Source organism: Pseudochaenichthys georgianus, chromosome 11 (assembly GCF_902827115.2).
Source record: "Pseudochaenichthys georgianus chromosome 11, fPseGeo1.2, whole genome shotgun sequence".
Taxonomy (NCBI): domain Eukaryota; kingdom Metazoa; phylum Chordata; class Actinopteri; order Perciformes; family Channichthyidae; genus Pseudochaenichthys; species Pseudochaenichthys georgianus.
The window spans coordinates 29,283,374-29,301,425 of record NC_047513.1 but is presented as its reverse complement, the minus strand read 5'-3'; the positions used below and the strand labels follow the sequence as shown (position 1 = coordinate 29,301,425).

At 40.5% G+C, this 18,052-nt stretch overlaps 1 protein-coding gene across 7 annotated transcripts in view; it reads left to right on the top strand.

The window, feature by feature from the left end:
- Window positions 1-18,052, top strand: part of ptprua (protein tyrosine phosphatase receptor type Ua) — a 288,163-nt gene that overhangs the window by 196,045 nt on the left and 74,066 nt on the right. For all 7 annotated transcript variants that reach the window (XM_034094829.1, XM_034094827.2, XM_034094828.2 and 4 more), the window contains 3 exons: window positions 4,339-4,448; window positions 11,033-11,234; window positions 17,887-17,989. In XM_034094829.1, coding sequence (XP_033950720.1) covers window positions 4,339-4,448; window positions 11,033-11,234; window positions 17,887-17,989 — 415 coding nt within the window. The remainder of the gene's footprint in view (window positions 1-4,338; window positions 4,449-11,032; window positions 11,235-17,886; window positions 17,990-18,052) is intronic.

Sequence of the window (18,052 nt, the reverse complement as noted above, 5' to 3'; positions counted from 1 at the left end):
AAGTACAGGTATTTGGGTTAAAATGTAAGAAGTTAAAGTCAAAAGTAGTCAGAAAAATAAGTAGTGGAGTAAAGTACTGATACCAGAAAAATGTACTTAAGTACAGTTACAAAGTATTTGTACTCCACTCCTTCCCACCTCTGGATATGTGGCAACATAGCGTGGTGCAGTCTTCACTAATGAGGCTAATAATCAAGCTTTTCCAGACAGCAAGCTGATAATGACTCATAAAACTAATGAATAAAATATCTATTTATTTTGTGCAACCTTAATATGGATAATACGCGGCAATATCAGGGTTATTGCTAAGTCAATTTACACAAGGAATTTGCATATTAAACACAACGTGATGAATTAGGTCGCCAAAGAGGAGCAAGTAAAGAATTATTAAAAAAAATATTTTTTAAACTATTATAACATTAACAAATATATACAAAAAATCCCCAGAAAGAAGGTAAAGTAGTAAGACCTGTTACTGTGAAAAATAAAATATAGGCACTAAATAAGGATTTTAAGTTGAAAAGAGAACAGTAGTGTGAACACATAGATAAGAGATTGTGCAAGGTTCACAGTATTTATTTTATGATGATTCTTGTATGTATGCACTGAAGCTTTCTATTGTCAACTCCTTGCATTTCTCGTGTTCATGCTTGCTCACATAATTATTGTGCACTGCTTAACACAAATCCATGCCTTTAGTCATCCAGTAGCAGCATAACATAAACACATATTGACTTGCAAAAGAAGCTGGATCAGCATAACTAAACAGAAGATCGGCCTTTGAAATGGAGACCAGAGGAAAATTAATCAGCACGGGCAAAATGGTGAAATGAATTTGCTTATCTTTGTATTAATATTTCCCCGTGTACATCAGCAGATTAGGCACATTTTAATGCAAATGCCCAGAGAGTGGAACACAGAAGGTCAAATATTTTTGTTCTGGAGAAAAACAAGACTTTTCCAAATAATTGAGGGAGATCTCGACCCAGTGGAGGAAAAAAGAAACATTTGTATTTTAGCTTCAAAATGGATTTTCTGTCTTCTTTAAAGGGCCCATGTCGTGCTTCTCCGGTTATGACCCGTCCCCTTGTGTGTTATGAAGGTCTGCATGTACACGGTCTGCAGAGTCACACACCCTCAAAGTGCACCCTGTAGGGAGTAAAACTCTAACACAGAGAAGACCTGTCTGTGCTGCCCCAGAACGCCTCGTTGGACATTTCTCATTTTCCGTTTGTTCCTGGAACCAAAATGGACCAATCCGCGGAGCTCCTCACGCACCAGGACCTCTAGCGTACATTTTCAACTAACAGGGAGTCCCATTGCCTTGCATAGAGCTCCCTGGTTGGTAATAGATGAATTGGGATGGCGGAGAAATGCTCTCCGCGATCCATTCTCACAGCGTTATAAACCTTTTTCTTTCTCAATATCAAGCCACACTTATTGTTTTTACTTCGGCTGTGAGTGTGTGTGTGCTCAGGATGAGTTTCGCGCTGTCCCGCTGTATCGCCGACCCGGAAACCACACCAGGAAGCCAGCTCACTGAGCAGCGAGCCTCTAAACGTCCCGACCAATCAGAGCACACGGGGCTCACAGGGAGGGGCGGGGGTAGGAGCTCCAACAAGCCGTTTAGGACAGAGAGTGAATGCACATGCTATACAGAGATGCTGTATGTAAATTGCACAATATAAATCTATTCTAGTAGACCTCAACAATGGAATTATGATCAGTAGAAATGGCCACGACATGGGACCTTTAAGATATTGTTTTACAGTCAGTATCAAGAAGTGAAAATACATGTAGTGTAGGAGATATGGACTTTATTATGAACACCTACACATTGCTGTTTTGAAGGAAATACATTTACATTACATGCAGAAACTTATACTTCGCCAACGCTGGGGCTTTTCCACATTGCTGTATAATGTCTCAGCTCTTCCGGTTAAAGCTTACTTTGCATTGCGTCGCCTGCTTTATTAAGCTTTACTTGCCAAAGAAACAGCCTTTTAAATGAACTGTAAGTATTTTGATTTCCAATATGTGATACCCCAATATAAGTTGATAAATCAATGTAGCGAAAATTAAGGCTATTAAAAAGTATTAAACGTCATTTTCAAGGTATTACATTTTGTAGCTTGTTTTCAAGAAGTATATAAATTGTCCAAAGAGGTTGTGTTCTACCGTCTGCCTGGATGTAATCATGGCGTAGGTGTGTCGTGTGATGTGTAGTGTGCGCACGAAGCTCCGTTTACGCCGGTTGTTAAACAACATCGTTATGGGGAAATGCAAGCTTGCGTCCAAATGGTTGGAAGATAAGGAGGAAGGACAATAGTATATAGTCAATGTGAGGTAAAGTGTGTCGCCAAGGTAACCGGTTAGAACTCGAAGTGGCGATGAGGTCTTAAAAAAATGTCATGGAAACATCTGGATTTCCTTCTATTGTACCTCGGCTTCTGGGAAAACCAGTCTGGACTAAAAAGTTAAATATTAGAAGACAAAAGCCTTAAATAAGTCAGTCACAAACATAGAGACCTTCCCAGTACCTTTTTTAAAAGTAAAAAGTCACAGGTATAATTTTTTTTAGGATTTTGAAGCATTGGAATAACAACACGCAGTACAGTGTTATTATTGTGTTGTGTTTTATTTGTTTGTGGAGGCAGGGTGAGGATATACAGCAGTATGTATTTGTTGGTACCTAAGCTTCAGCGAAAAACCGACAGGACAGAAAAGTTAGATATTTAGATTTTTAAAAATAACAAGTAGTTCATTTTCAAGCTGTTGAAGCATTGCAATAACAACATGTTAGAAGACTCCGCAGGAGCATGTCCCGGGGAGTTTCCAAAACGTAATCTTAAAGGTGGGGTATGTAATTTATTTCAGAAACATTTTTTGTTATATTCCATGGAATGCTTTTAACATCCCGATAGCAATGAATATATTAAATGCTTAAATCCATAAAAAAATGTATCTGTGGAAGAAGCCGTGGCGCTGTAAAAAGCACGACCAATCATCTGCCTCGGCCCGGCTAAAGTAACTGGATGGCCTACCTGCCTGTCAGCCTTCCATCTGGGCACAAACTTATCTCGTGCCCTCATTGGTCATGTGCGCGTTCGTGTGTGTTGGAGGAGGGGCTCTGTGAGGAAGTGGCAGATTTTTTCCGGTTGTGTATTTTTAGATTCTAGCGCACAAACATGGCATTAGAGTAACATCCGTAATAAACAACAACAACGGCACAATTTACAACAACATATTTACGGTGTTTTTGATGATGCCATTTTGCTTACCTGGGAATGCTGCTAAAGTCTGGCAGGGCATCAGACTAAATGAAAATTGTTTAAATCACACATGTTGTAAAAACATCTGCACGTTAGCTGAATATTTTTGTAAGAGAGACGGACGTGATCTTTAGAATTATGATCCAAAAAGATTACAGTATATCCAGTTTGTTTGTCGGGAATATTCACCACTTATTAAGAACAATGGCTCTTGTCGCCATCTTGTGGACAATTGCAGCCCCACAATGTAGTTGTAAATCCCCTAAAAACTTATTTCGTGCCTTAATAATCAGGCCCCTTTAACCAAAACCAATATGAGGCACTCTCCCTTTATTCAGCATGCTTTTCTTATCTTTAATTTCTATATCTTCCCGAATATCTGTTCACATTATTTATGAGTCATTCAAAGACACCTGTGTGCCTGGTTTTATTTTTGAGAGAATAATAATGTGTCCACGCATCAGACGTTTTACCACAGACCGCTCGCTCAGCTTGGGCTTAATTTACATTTTCTGTCGTGGTAATGCTGGAAGGCTATTATCACTAATTGTTACCGCTGGGCCCTCGGAGCCAACAGCCCTCTGAGGAACCATCATTTATCCTCAGAGTTTTATAGTCAACTCTGCAGCAACTTGGCACCAACAAAAGAAGTGGTTCTTTAAGGAGATGCATCTCATTAAATAAAAAATGCGTAGAGCTGATGAGCCGGATCACGGGTTGGATCACTGCGCTGTTTTCCTGTCAGTAAGGTGCTAAAGAAGAACAATGGAGTGTCATGCTGCAGGACGCGGTGCTCTGTTATCAGACTGGAGCAGCCAGAATCTCAATTCATCCCGAGGGTTAGAGCACCGTTTCCTTTCACCACCTTCCTCCTCCTCCTCCTCCTCCTCCTCCTCCTCCTCCTCCTCCTCCTCCTCCTCCTCCTCCTCCTCCTCCTCCTCCTCCTCCTCCTCGGCCTGGTGCCTTTTCGCTCTGTCAAAGGTGTTCGTACCCCCCGGTATGCCCCCGTGAGAGTCCATTGACAGAGGACAAAGTGTTTGTTTCTGAAGTTTGTGTTTTCTTTCAGTTCCTGGAGGCATCGCTTCGGAGTCGCTGACCTTCACTCCGCTCGATGACATGATCTTCCTCAAGTGGGAGGAGCCTGTGGAGCCCAACGGCCTCATCACACAGTACGAGGTAGGGCATTTATATATTTTTTATTTGATAGTTAATTGCAGGAATTCTCACTACAAGTTATCAGTGTTGTCACTTCATACATTTATATTTTATTATATACACTTCATACAATCATTTTCAACTATTTAACCAAAGGAGTAAAATAAAAATAATATTTACAAGAGTGAAAATAATCAGATAATTTATATTTAACTATTTAAGGAATACAATGTAAAGAATAAACAGGTTTGGAAAAATAGATTTGTGATGGTGTGAATACTGTTCGAGGAATAACATAGAAGAAATTCAAGTATTTTTCATTTGACTATTTAACCAAAGGAATATTAAAAGCTATAATAGTAGAAGAAAAACAAAAAAACGAAATACAAATAGTGAATCGGTCATGGAATAAATGAATGGAAAAAATAAAACTATGAGTACTGCATGACCTCTAACCCCAACCAAATTTAAATTAACTATTTTGTACTATCATTACTTCAGAACATCTTGTTAGTCATGCAAACACATCCAAATGCCTCTTTCACATCACACAGTAATTCTCTCCAGGTGTACACATACTTTATTCTTCGCTGTCTATATATATATGTATATTATATATACTGTATTTTAATCACTGCAATGACTCAAAGCAAGGAAAACTCTCCACTGCTCACTTAAAATACTCTATGATTTCCCCACGGCTTGTTTTATTCTGGTTCCTGCCCAAACGCTGGTAGCATAACTCGAGCCACTTGAGAGGAGTGGACCCACTTTCCACGGTTCACTGGATTTACTGTTCACGTTCACATGGTAATGAACCGGGCTCAGACTCCAGGCTGTAATTACATGGGGGACAACCGCTCTAATTACTTATTTGCCTACGAGGAGCGTCCACAAGGGGGCACCTTTAATTGTTTCTAATTCATTATTGATGGCCCCTATATCAACCGTAGACCTTTGTACTGTAGTGAGGGCTTTGGAGCTTTTTCTGTGCTTACATGTGAGGTAAACCACCGGCCATAGAGACACTAGAGCCGTTTTCACACCAAGTACTTTGCCGTACTTAGTTCCCAGCACTTAGTTTCCCCATGATGGAACTGAAGAGCAGATCGCGTTCACCGGAATAAGTTCCCTGAGGGAAGATTACGCAAATGAAGCCGCTGACGTCACTTCTTCTTCTTCTGCTTTGGGTTTACTGGCAGGCCGCAAACAACTTCACGGCATATACTGCCACCCGAAGTCCCCGGCCGGAAGTCCCCGGAGTAAATCGCCAGAACGCCGACACCTCCTCATCTCCACCGCTCCCATGTTTTTTTTTGTCTTGCCATAAGTTATTCTCTCTCCGTTGGTGCGCGGGGCTAATGCTAATAATGCTAATGCCAGCAAATACAATGGCGGCTTCACAAAACTTTTCCGAGTTTTACGGGCCGTGGTTTGCAATCCGCCCAGCCAATCAGAAATTGGAGCTTTTTTCTCCCCAGGATTGTACCACCTCTCTAGCAGGGACTTAAAAGGGGGGAAAAGTTCTCATGAACTAAGTTCTCTTTTTGGTGTGAACGCAAAATCCCAGGAACTATCGGAACAAAAAGGGAAAAGTACGGGGAAAAGTACTCCGGTGTGAAAGCGCGTTAGTTTCCATTCAAAAGTGAGAGAGAGGTGATGTCACTTCACTCTGCATGCAGATGAGCTTCAAACACTTCTGTTCTGAATGTGCAAATCAGGATTTCTGAGGTAATTATAACTTTAAAAGTATCAGGCAGTATTTTTTTTGAGGAGGAGGTTTGAAGATTTGACTAAACTATCTACAGGGTTGGGAGGGTTACTTTACAGTACAGTACATTGCATAAGAAAATCATATACAGTGTATGGCAATTGCCATGACACATATTTAATTTAAATTTCTGTTAACACTAAACCGCCAACAGCGTCAGCACCTACATAGATATCATTTTCAAATAATTGAAATTGTTCCTCTTCATAATTTCTTTATAAACTAAGTAGGACGATTTAAAACTCACTAAATTGGGTTAATTTAGAAATTGCTTCAGTTCTATCTATTGCTATCATCATAACAGATCAAAAAGTTCAGATTCATTTTACAATAAATCAAGGAATGATGCACTTCTACAAACAAAAACAACATAATTAAAACATTTAAACAAACTACTAAAAGTAGATGAACTACATTATTCAAAAGTTTATAGTAACTTCTGATAATAACACAGGGGAAATAAACGAGGCATCTCTCTCCCTCTATCTCTCTCTCTCTCTCCCTCTCTCTCTCTCTCTCGCTCTCTCTCTCTCTCTCTCCCTCTCCCTCTCTCTCTCTCTCTCTCTCTCTCTCTCTCTCTCTCTCTCTCTCTCTCTCTCTCTCTCTCTCTCTCTCTCTCTCTCTCTCTCGACAGCCCGTCAGTATCAGGGTTAGTCAAAATGAATCCCTTGGCGGTTCTCGTGTTCATTTACTCTTTGCTTAATCGATTTGAAAGTCTAACGTAGCTTAAACTTAACGTTAGCTTTCTAGCTAACAACACATTCACGCACCTTTCTGTGTTTTTTTGTGTAGTGACGAATGAAGTTGGATGTTGTGGTGGTCGTGTCACTGATCTTTAGCTGCAGACCCTGCATACCGCTGTTCTCTTCTTATTACCGTCATCGACAAAATAATCCTTGAATCCAAACTTCACTATTTTTGGAGTAACGCGAGCTGCTGCCATGTTACCTGAGACTCCTGCCGTCTAGTGGGTTGCCAGGTCTGCGCGCACGGTGCTATAATCACGTTTTTCGAAAAAACTAAACGTAATATCTCACTACAAAAACAAACGCAAATATTTAATTTTAAACAGTCAAGTCCTCTCAAGTCATCTTTCCCAAGCTTAAGTCACGTCTCAAGTCATGAATACCAAAGTCAATTCAAGTCTTTTATCAATGTTAGTCAAGCAAGTCTCAAGTCAAAAAATGTGCGACTCGAGTCTGACTCGAGTCAAGTCATGTGACTCGTGTCCCCACCTCTGCTGGTTTCAGACAGAGGGTGAAAAGAGGTGCTGCAGCACAGGCAGTATGAGAAAAATAAAGAGCTTTTTTAACATTAAAGCATGGAGACATGTCACAGTAGAGACAGAGAACATAATTACGGACTTAAAAGTGAGCATAATAGCAGGGTTGCCAACTTTGGGTACCTGGCTGGAGTGAGATTTTGATATCATGGGTTTAATTACACATACTGTTTGCACACTAAATGACTGCTATCGTGTCAGTAGCGGGACCTTAGCATATATAAGATATATATTAGGGCTGTCAAACGATTACAATTTTTAATCAGATTAATCACAGTTTAAAAATTAATTAATCATGATTAATCACCATTCGAACTATGTCCAAAATATGCCATTTATTCATGTATATTGTGGGAATGGAAAGATAAATGAAAGAAGGCGGATATATCCATTTAACATACAGTATCTATGTTTATTATAACATTTTTCTGCATGTCAAAATGAAAGACAACTCACACACCTATCACTCATCAAACCGTGGGGTCTTAATTCATTACGTGTTGATTTCTATCAACGGGGGAGTACTTCAGGAAAGTCGACAGAGGGGGGGGGGGGCGCTAGTGGAGTACTTCGTGACCACAGAGTGTGAACGTTGTGATCAGCTGTTTTAGCGCAGTTCTTCAGTGATGGGGGGAGTCTCCCTCCGCAGCCGGTTGACGTAGTTTTGGCACAGTTCCGTTGTACAGACCGACGTTAACAGCAGCCCTGTCTGTGCACACGGAGACCGACTCTGTCGTCCGGTGATCTAACCGCCTTCTGGAAAAGCTTCACAAGTACGTCGGTACGCAAATGCGCTTTGTGACACAAGTGACGGTACGCATTTCAGATTACGCACATAACCTGCGTACCAGTTATGTGCACCCCTGTACCAGAGCCATATTATTACTATTATATGGCTCTGCCCTGTACTACAGCAAACGTATTCTCCGTCGGGACTTCCTGCAACAACACCACGCCATTATCAAAGATGTTCTATTGAGAAGACGATCACTACGTGACAAAAGTTTTCAAAACCGTGGGTACTGAAATCAATCTTACTAACTGCTGTCTGTGCAATTTACTCCGCGCGAGTTGGCAGACTTTATTTTGCTTACTTTAACATCATTTTTCATGGTGGGGCTAAGCCATTTCTTGGTATGGGTGTAGCCTACCCCAGCCATACCCTGGCGCTGCCACTGGTGGCATGTATGGGGCGGGCCATTCTGCACATGCGTTAAATGCGTTAAATATTTTAACGCAATTAATTCAAAAAATTAATTACCGCCGTTAACGTGATAATTTTGACAGCACTAATATATATATATACGAATACACAATATTGGACACAGACTATAGGGCACAAAGTTTCATTCACTAATGAAAGTCAAACACATGTTTGTTTCCACTGTTTTATTGTGTGCATAGGCCTGTCGCGATAAGCAATTAATTGACTTATCGTAGGATAAATACAAATTAACTCGATAACTTTTCTGACCTCGATACATTTCCATTTATATGAGGATGTGACTAGCAGTTTGAAAGGATGTACTTGAATTATTATTATATATTATCATTATGTCATTGGTCTAGAATGGTCATACAACGGTGCCGACAATATTATCGTTTATCGCAATCATTTCCTGGAAAATGTATCCAACAAAATTAATTATCGTGAGAGGTCTATAGGCCTACATGAAACACGCACGCACGCACGCACGCACGCACACACACACACACACACACACACACACACACACACACACACACACACACACACACACACACACACACACACACACACACACACACACACACACACACACACACATCTACAGACTTACTCCAAACTGTCAAATATATTAATTAACGCACTCTCACTCTCATATACTCTTTGACTCTATTTTTGGCCTAGTAGAACAATAAGCAGCAGACTTTTACTTTGTTATCATTTCTACTGGATCTTAGATCTGCGCATGCGCACTACGGGTCGGGGATGGACCAACCGGCTCCCACCGCTCTGCTGTCTGTTTATGTTGTTAAGAGTGGTGGGGGCGGGGAGGGAGAGGGTACACAGCTTGAGCAGCTGTCAACTCAACATTATAAATAACCAACCAAAAACGATCGCCGGTTCATCTTGTTTTGGGCGTGAGAATAGTTTGGGCAGCGTGAGAATAGTTTGGGCAGCGTGAGAGCGTGCGATTGAGAGTGAAAGCGTGAGATTGAGAGTGAAAGTGTGTGTCACACGCCTGATGTGTGAGAGTTGGCAACCCTGATAATAGCGCCCTTTAAACATCCCCTTGTCTCGCAAAAGCCTTGAAGTGTGTAGACAAAGAAAATGTTCAGCTTGAGTCATTTGCATACATCTGACTGTTAAGTTAATTCACTTATATTAACAGCACCATCTGTACATAAGTTAGCTTCACTGCTAAGCTAGCTAGCAGTGTTTACGCAGCAGTGTGTGTCTGTGTGTGTTCAGCCTTTGACTGATCTCAGAAAACAAGAATGACAAATGGGAAATTTTACAAGCAGCCCGGCTGATTTCCTCAGCTTTCTGAATCTTGATTTACAGACTTGAACACATTTATCAAATTGCAAGAAAAAAGCAATAACATCAGGGTCTGGTCTTCATTCATTCTTGTCATCTACAGTTCTTTTTCTTTTTTCACCAGCTTTATTTATAAACTTAAAAAAAAAATTATCCCGCAGTGCAGAAGAACGAGGATATAACACTGAATGTACCTGCGGTTGATTATCTGCAGCGTGAGATATATCATATCAGCGCTGTGATCTCAGGATTAATTGGGAGGCATTTCTCTGGAGAGAGCCTTTAAATTAAAAAGACATCTACATTAAATCTCTCAGGTAGTGTACGTAATGAGCTATAGGCTGTGTGAAGTAGCTCTACAGGCATGTACAGTGAGATGTATCTGACCTTTCTATGATGTAATTGGGGAATAATTCCTGTAATATGACCTATATGAACACACAAGGGGAAAGCATCAATTCTTGAATAGGATTGTGAAGTAACCTGCACATCCATTTTACTGTCTGGATGTGACTCTCTCCCTTGTCTTTGATCTATGATATTGAAACTTATGTTAAGCTCTGCCTCCTTACAGGGCTTGTGGCTCAAAAGACATTTCAGAGACTGGCTTTTTAAAGTAGCCCAACACGAAGCCTGCAGAAAACAAATTAAATATCATACTTCTTTCCTCCGTGGCTCAAACTATGGGATGTTGGTTCCTTAACTCTGACGAAATTGGGTATGACACGGTCCATCAATTAGGTACAGAGTTGTTTATTTCCAATATATTTCTCTAGCGGCATCATCAGGTCATGATCTGAATATGTCTCATACTATGTTTTCTAATCAAATACTTGAGAAAAACTATTCTCATTTCCATCAGCCTCAGCTTCACTTGTACATTGGTTAGCATCCTTACTTGCTAAACTTTGATAATAATCATGATATACATTAAACTAATTAGCATTTTGATAATCATTAGAATTGAGCATCATTCTATAACCTCTCAGAGCTGCTGTAATACTGTCTCATCTTTTCCGTGTTTCCAGATCAGCTACCAGAGTATTGAGTCTTCAGACCCGGGTATCAACGTGCCAGGTCCCCGCCGTACGGTGTCCAAGCTGAGGAACGAGACCTACCACATGTTCTCCGGTCTGCATCCTGGGACCACCTACCTGGTGTCGGTCCGAGCCCGAACCGCCAAGGGGTTCGGGCAGACGGCGCTGACCGAAATCACCACCAACATCTCTGGTAAGACGTTGCTGTGTATAGTGGTGTGTGAGTAATTGAACAGTGCACAGATATGTGTAAAAAACAAAGTACATATGGCCTGCGCTCCCAAGATTTCATTTCAAAAAAGCTTTTAAATATACTGCCCCTTCTGCTTGGAATAATATACAGAAGGAGCTGAAACTCTCAGATTTGATCACTACGGTGACATTCAAGTCCATCTTAAAGGACAGAGAACAAGTATCCATTGTTCGATGTGATTGCTCGTCTGCCTGTATTGTCTATGTTTTATCTGTTGTAACTTTGTTCATGCTGCCCTTCTTGGCCAGGTCGCTCTTGCAAAAGAGATATTAATCTCAATGAGACTTTTACCTGGTTAAATAAAGGATATATATGAAATAGGAAGATCAAAGAATGGTGCCAAAATTGAAACAATGCAGTTATTTGCTTTTATTACACCGCTTAGTTGAATCTCAGTTCTGATTGGTCAGAATGAACATTCAGCGGTCTGTTACTTCTCGATAACAGACTGTGCTAAGGACATTGTGGTTATAGGACTATGTGAGATCATATAAATCCGTAGAAAGAGAGACAAATAAACAGATACACACTGAAGGGAACAGCAGAAGAAGAAAGACGGGAAGTAAACACTAAAGGGAACAGCAGCAGAAGAAGACAGACAGGAATTAAACACTGAAGGGAACAGCAGAAGAAGACATACAGGAAGTAAACACTAAAGGGAACATCAGAAGAACACAGACAGGAAGTAAACACTACAGGGAACATCAGAAGAAGACAGACAGGAATTAAACACTAACAGCAGCAGAAGAAGACAGACAGGAAGTAGACTTTAGGAAACAGCAGAAGACAGACATAACATAGACACTAAAGGGAACAGCAGAATAAGACAGACAGGAAGTAAACACTAAAGGGAACAACAGAAGAAGACAGACAGGAAGTAAACACTAACAGCAGCAGAAGAAGAAGGACAGGAAGTAAACACTAACGGGAATAGTAGAAGAAGACAGACAGGAAGTAAACACTGAAGGGAACAGCAGAAGAAGACAGACAGGAAGTAGACATTGGGGAACAGCAGCAGAAGAAGACGGACATGAATTAAACACTAACAGCAGCAGAAGAAGACAGACAGGAAGTAAACACTAAAGGGAACAGCAGAAGAAGACAGACAGGAAGTAAACACTGAAGGGAACAGCAGAAGAAGACAGACAGGAAGTAAACACTAACGGGAATAGTAGAAGAAGACAGGCAGGAAGGAAGTAAACACTGAAGGGAACAGCAGAAGAAGACAGACGGGAAGTAGACATTGGGGAACAGCAGCAGAAGAAGACAGACAGGAATTAAACACTAACAGCAGCAGAAGAAGATAGACAGGAAGTAAACACTGAAGGGAACAGCAGAAGAAGACAGACATGAAGTACACACTGAAGGGAACAGCAGAAGAAGACAGACAGGAAGTAAACACTGAAGGGAACAGCAGAAGAAGACAGACAGGAAGTAAACACTAACGGGAATAGTAGAAGAAGACAGGCAGGAAGTAAACACTGAAGGGAACAGCAGAAGAAGACAGACAGGAAGTAGACATTGGGGAACAGCAGAAGAAGAAGACAGTGAGGAAGTAAACACTAATGGGAATATTAGAAGACAGACAGGAAGTAAACACTGAAGGGAACAGCAGCAGCAGAAGAAGACAGACAGGAAGTAGACATTGGGGAACAGCAGAAGAAGACTGACAGGAAGTAAACACTAACGGGAATAGTAGAAGACAGACAGGAAGTAAACACTGAAGGGAACAGCAGAAAGTTACAGAAAACCTGGATCAGTGCTGCCGTCATTGAATTAATATTTAGCAAAGGAAGCCAGACAGGGTGGTCTTACGGCCCCTACACACGGCGGCGTGCGTTGCCGCTTGGCGGTGGGCGTGTCTTGAGCTTGGGGAGTTTACGCGAGCAACGCGACCAACAACCAATCACATGAATCTCTCCTGTCAATTGCATAAAAGGTTTTACATGTCACACTTTATATGATGAACATTTATGACATTAATGCCTATGGTGCTATTTTACGCAACATTCCATGCTGGCTAAATACTGTCTATGCTTGCTAGCTGTCCATTCAAACGAAGTACACTGGATATAAACTCCCCAAACAGGCGAAAACCTACCAGTTTCACCCACTGTCTCTGCCACCTCCCTCCATGCCTGGCTCCTCCGGTTTGTATCCCGGTAGGTGAACAGAGACTAATCATAAAGCACCGGGTGATTCCCTGCCGCTACGATTATTTTCTCCTTCATTTTTTGGCATATGAGGAAATGAACTGCGGTCTGGCTCTCCCAGCATACACGCGGTTTGATTGGCTAGCGCTTGTACTGGCAGATTTGCATAAACGGGATTTGATTGGCTGACGCCTCCGTCGAGGCGTCAAAAGTAGAACATTGCTCTACTTTTGCAGCGAGCACCGCGAGAGAAGCTACGCTTTGCTCCCACAATGCAGTTCGGCGAATCGTGGCGTCACCCCATTCAAAGTGAATGGGGTGACACCACCGTGTGTAGGGGCCGTTAAATCACCCTCCCATTAATTGCATGCAAATAATGTGGGACTTAATTTTCCTTCGAAAAGTGTTTTAAGGATTTGCAGATAATGGCAAAGACGACTTCGTAACAACTCGTAATTTTCTCCTTTGAAGAGCTTTTGATAAAATTGCACATATATGTTTAAATTATAGAAATTATCTTCATTTTGCCTCAGCACAAACAGCTTTCAGACGCACGTTGCCTTCTTTGGACGACATCAGACCTGTATTATCGTGAACAGCAAATGTTCTTGTTTTTCTTTGGACGACATCAGACCTGTATTATCGTGAACAGCAAATATTCTTGTTTTTCGGGGTGAAAACCGCTTTGTTCAGATTCAAACCGAGTCTGTGTTTATGATTCAAAGGCTTCGCAGTGGCTCAGAAATTAGAGGAGCCGTATTTGCGAGAGAAAAGGTTGGCGGTATGGATCTGGAGATTGGTCTGGGAGATGAGTCTGTGGGGAACGAGAAACACTCATCTGCAAATGGGTATCTGCGAGCTGTTCCACTAATTGTGTTTACTCAGATGAAACATCACATGCCATTGTGATGTTCTCCCATAAGGAAAATAGTCGGAGCAAGATGATTGTCGAAGCTATTTCAAGCTGTCTGTGTTGTTGAAATTCTTAAAACAACCTTTTTTATGTTAATCTGTCAAGAAGCTACAAGCCCTGAGAGATACAGATTCCTGGTGATCCATTGTGTGATGGAAATAGTTAAAATGTTTTGAGTTTGCTGTGTGATACGAGGGGGACCCAAGTTCCCATCAGCAAAAACACGTGGGTTTGCTATCCTGGCTCCAAAATGGTGGAATGAGCTCCCCATTGACATCAGGACGGCAGAAAGCTTACACACCTTCCGGCGCAGACTGAAAACTCATCTCTTTCGACTCCATTTCGAGCAATAAAATGAAAAGGAAGAAGAAAAAAAAAAACAGCACTTACATACTAACAGAGCACTTATATACTAACAGAGCACTTATATACTAACTAAGCACTCATATACTAGCTAAGCACTTACTAACAGAGCACTCATATACTAACCAAGCACTTACATACTAACAGAGCACTTATATACTAACTAAGCACTCATATACTAGCTAAGCACTTACTAACTAAGCACTCATTTACTAGCTAAGCACTTACATACTAACAGAGCACTCATATACTAACCAAGCACTTATATACTAACTAAGCACTCATATACTAGCTAAGCATTTACATACTAACAGAGCACTCATATACTAACCAAGCACTTATATACTAACTAAGCACTCATATACTAGCTAAGCACTTACATACTAACAGAGCACTCATATACTAACCAAGCACTTATATACTAACTAAGCACTCATATACTAGCTAAGCATTTACATACTAACAGAGCACTTATATACTAACTAAGCACTCATTTTCTAGCTAAGCACTCATATACTAACTAAGCACTTACATACTAATGGCGCATTTCCACTACAGTGCGGAGCGCGGTTTAAGCGGGCCAACAACCAGGCTGAGTCGGGCTGAGTCTGCTAAGCTAAAGAGAGAATCGCTGGCAAGGGGGCTACAACTACAACAAAATGAACATATTTGACCGTGATTTAATTGTAATACACGTTTCAAAAGTAACAACATGCTGATACCGGTTAGTAAAAACCATGAATTCATGCTTTGAGTCTGCAGACAGACGGCAGGCGAAAACCCTTTTTAAAATGCGTGTTTTATGAATGGAGATCGGCCAAGCTAACACAGTATATGCTCCGACCGTCCACACTCACAACAACGGCCTATACAGACATAAATAAACCAGCGACTGTATTCGCCATGACACAGACAGTCTGTGGTTTGTACTTGATTTACTTTTGTCTAGTTTCTGAACAGATATGAGGAGCTGTGAGCTCTGAGTGCTAACAGCTAACGGCTGATTTTGTTTTTCTGTGGTTCGCATTGAAGATGACGTCACGGCTCCGCCTACACTGCGTTACTATAGTTACTGCCCCAGCTACTAAACTGTAATGGAAACGCAGCATAAAGTGAGCCTGGCCTACCAAGGCCTAACTATACCGCCGTGCGAGGCCCTGCAATGGAAATGCACCATAACAGAGCACTTATATACTAACAAAGGACTGGCTTATCTAAAGCCTGTTGAGTATTACTTGAAATGTGTTGGCTCTATGAAACCTGATGTACTACTAATAATATAATATGATTCTGTTTTCTTCAAGTTTGTATCTTCTTGGTCTAATGCACTTATTGTAAGTCACTTTGGATAAAAGCGTCAGCTAAATGTAATGTAATGATACTAAAACTTTTCAATGCTTCAAAGATATATTTTTATCCAAAATAAAATAAATGTGTTATTATTATTATTATTTATAAGAATTACATTTGTATGATTTTACCTTCATTATTTATTTGTATTATTATTTTGTATTAATATTTTTATTTTATTGTATACAAGTCTAACAAAAGATGATAAAGCCACTGGCCCAAGCATGATCCAAACACTTTTTCCTACATAAAGCTATGAGGCACATCGACTTTTTATTTTTTTTACATCATAGTTGGATAACATCGTAATATAAGTCAAGTAATACTTCACACCAAGACTCCCTAACTTCCCCACTCTCTCCTAATGTTGCACTATTTATCCTTTTCATAATGCATGCTGGGTTTCACCACCCAACGCTCCTCTTATTAAACTCCTGTGTAATGCAGCCCTCAGCTGTTTGTGTGTGTGTGTGTGTGTGTGTGTGTGTGTGTGTTTTCCAGGTTGAACACACATCATTTTACAACCAGCATTAACTCTGCATCAGAAACATTTCCAGCCTTTTTGTTTCTGCTTATCTGCCATTTGCTCCTCTACGTCCTCTACCAGTTAATTCTCTGCGTGAGGTAAAAAGAGACGGAAACACTCAACCTGGTCGTCCCCAGAGCTTTGCTGAGGTTGTGCTGCTCTGAGATCTGTCCTAATTATATTAAGGGCCTCTTGTTTTTTCTGTTTCTAGTCATCATCAGTCAATGGCAGTGTGTGGGAGGCCTCCGCACACTGCCGTACACAGGGGAAATGTGCGGGTAATGAATACAGATAGCGCGCTATTATTCCATGTAGAGGTGGAAAGGTTATGGAAATACTATGCAGAAGTGTGGCTACATGTTTTTAATGTCCAACATCAGAATCAGGTTTATTGCCAAGTATGATTTATTCTAACAACATTTACCTCTTGAGATTTTCTTCCCCCAAAAAATACAATTGAAATCAGTTTTTCTTGCATTATTAACCCTCTACTCTCCTTCTTTAAGGCCCCAACGCGCCATAATAATAAACAATAAGGATGTTTCTCAGAAATACAGTACAGTATTTTGTTATAGTGTTTTTCATACAAGAACTGCACTATGTAGAGCTTTACAAAACAGGGAAAAGAGGATAACAAATTAAAATAAAATATGATAGTATAAGATATAAATATTAAAAAATATATATAAATATTTGTTGCGTTGTTAAAATGACAGCAACAAAATATTAGTTTAAAAAGTATTATATAACTAATAAATTGAACAGAATATCTTAAATATAAATATACAAAAAGGAAATACGAATAAGAATAGGACAAATTGCTTTTACTGAAACATTACATATGTACAGAATATCTATATGTATATTTATTATTGTAATAATTAATGTTACTGTCACAGAGATAAATAAATACTCATTAACTTAGATTTTTAACATTGCAATATCATAAAATCCACAGAATCTGCGATAAAGTCAGAGCCGAGCTACGTGCTAAGTGAGCTACATGCTACACTCGATTCTGAAGAACCTTGTGATTCTTTCTAACCAATAAGCTATTTCACCTCATGTGGAAGTGTCAGATGAACATCTACAGAAAGAAACAGCGCTGGCATCAGTCAATCACAACTTATTTGGTTTGTTGTTGAGGAAGCAATGTGCAAAATATACTGAGGAGTGTGCACGGTTCAAAGTTTGAAGCAAAAAAAATGGCTCCCAGGATCATACATATTCATATATTTGATCTCTTATAGAAATGTGAAAATTAAAGGATTTTATTTCTTCCCTCAGCGCCGGTGTTTGACTATGAAGACATCCCCTCTCCGCTGAGTGAGTCTGAGAGCACCATCACCGTGCTGCTGCGCCCGGCGCTGGCCAGAGGGGCTCCGGTCAGGTACAATAACAACACACGCCTGCATCCACCCACTGTGGTGTTTATAGCTGCAGTCAAAACATA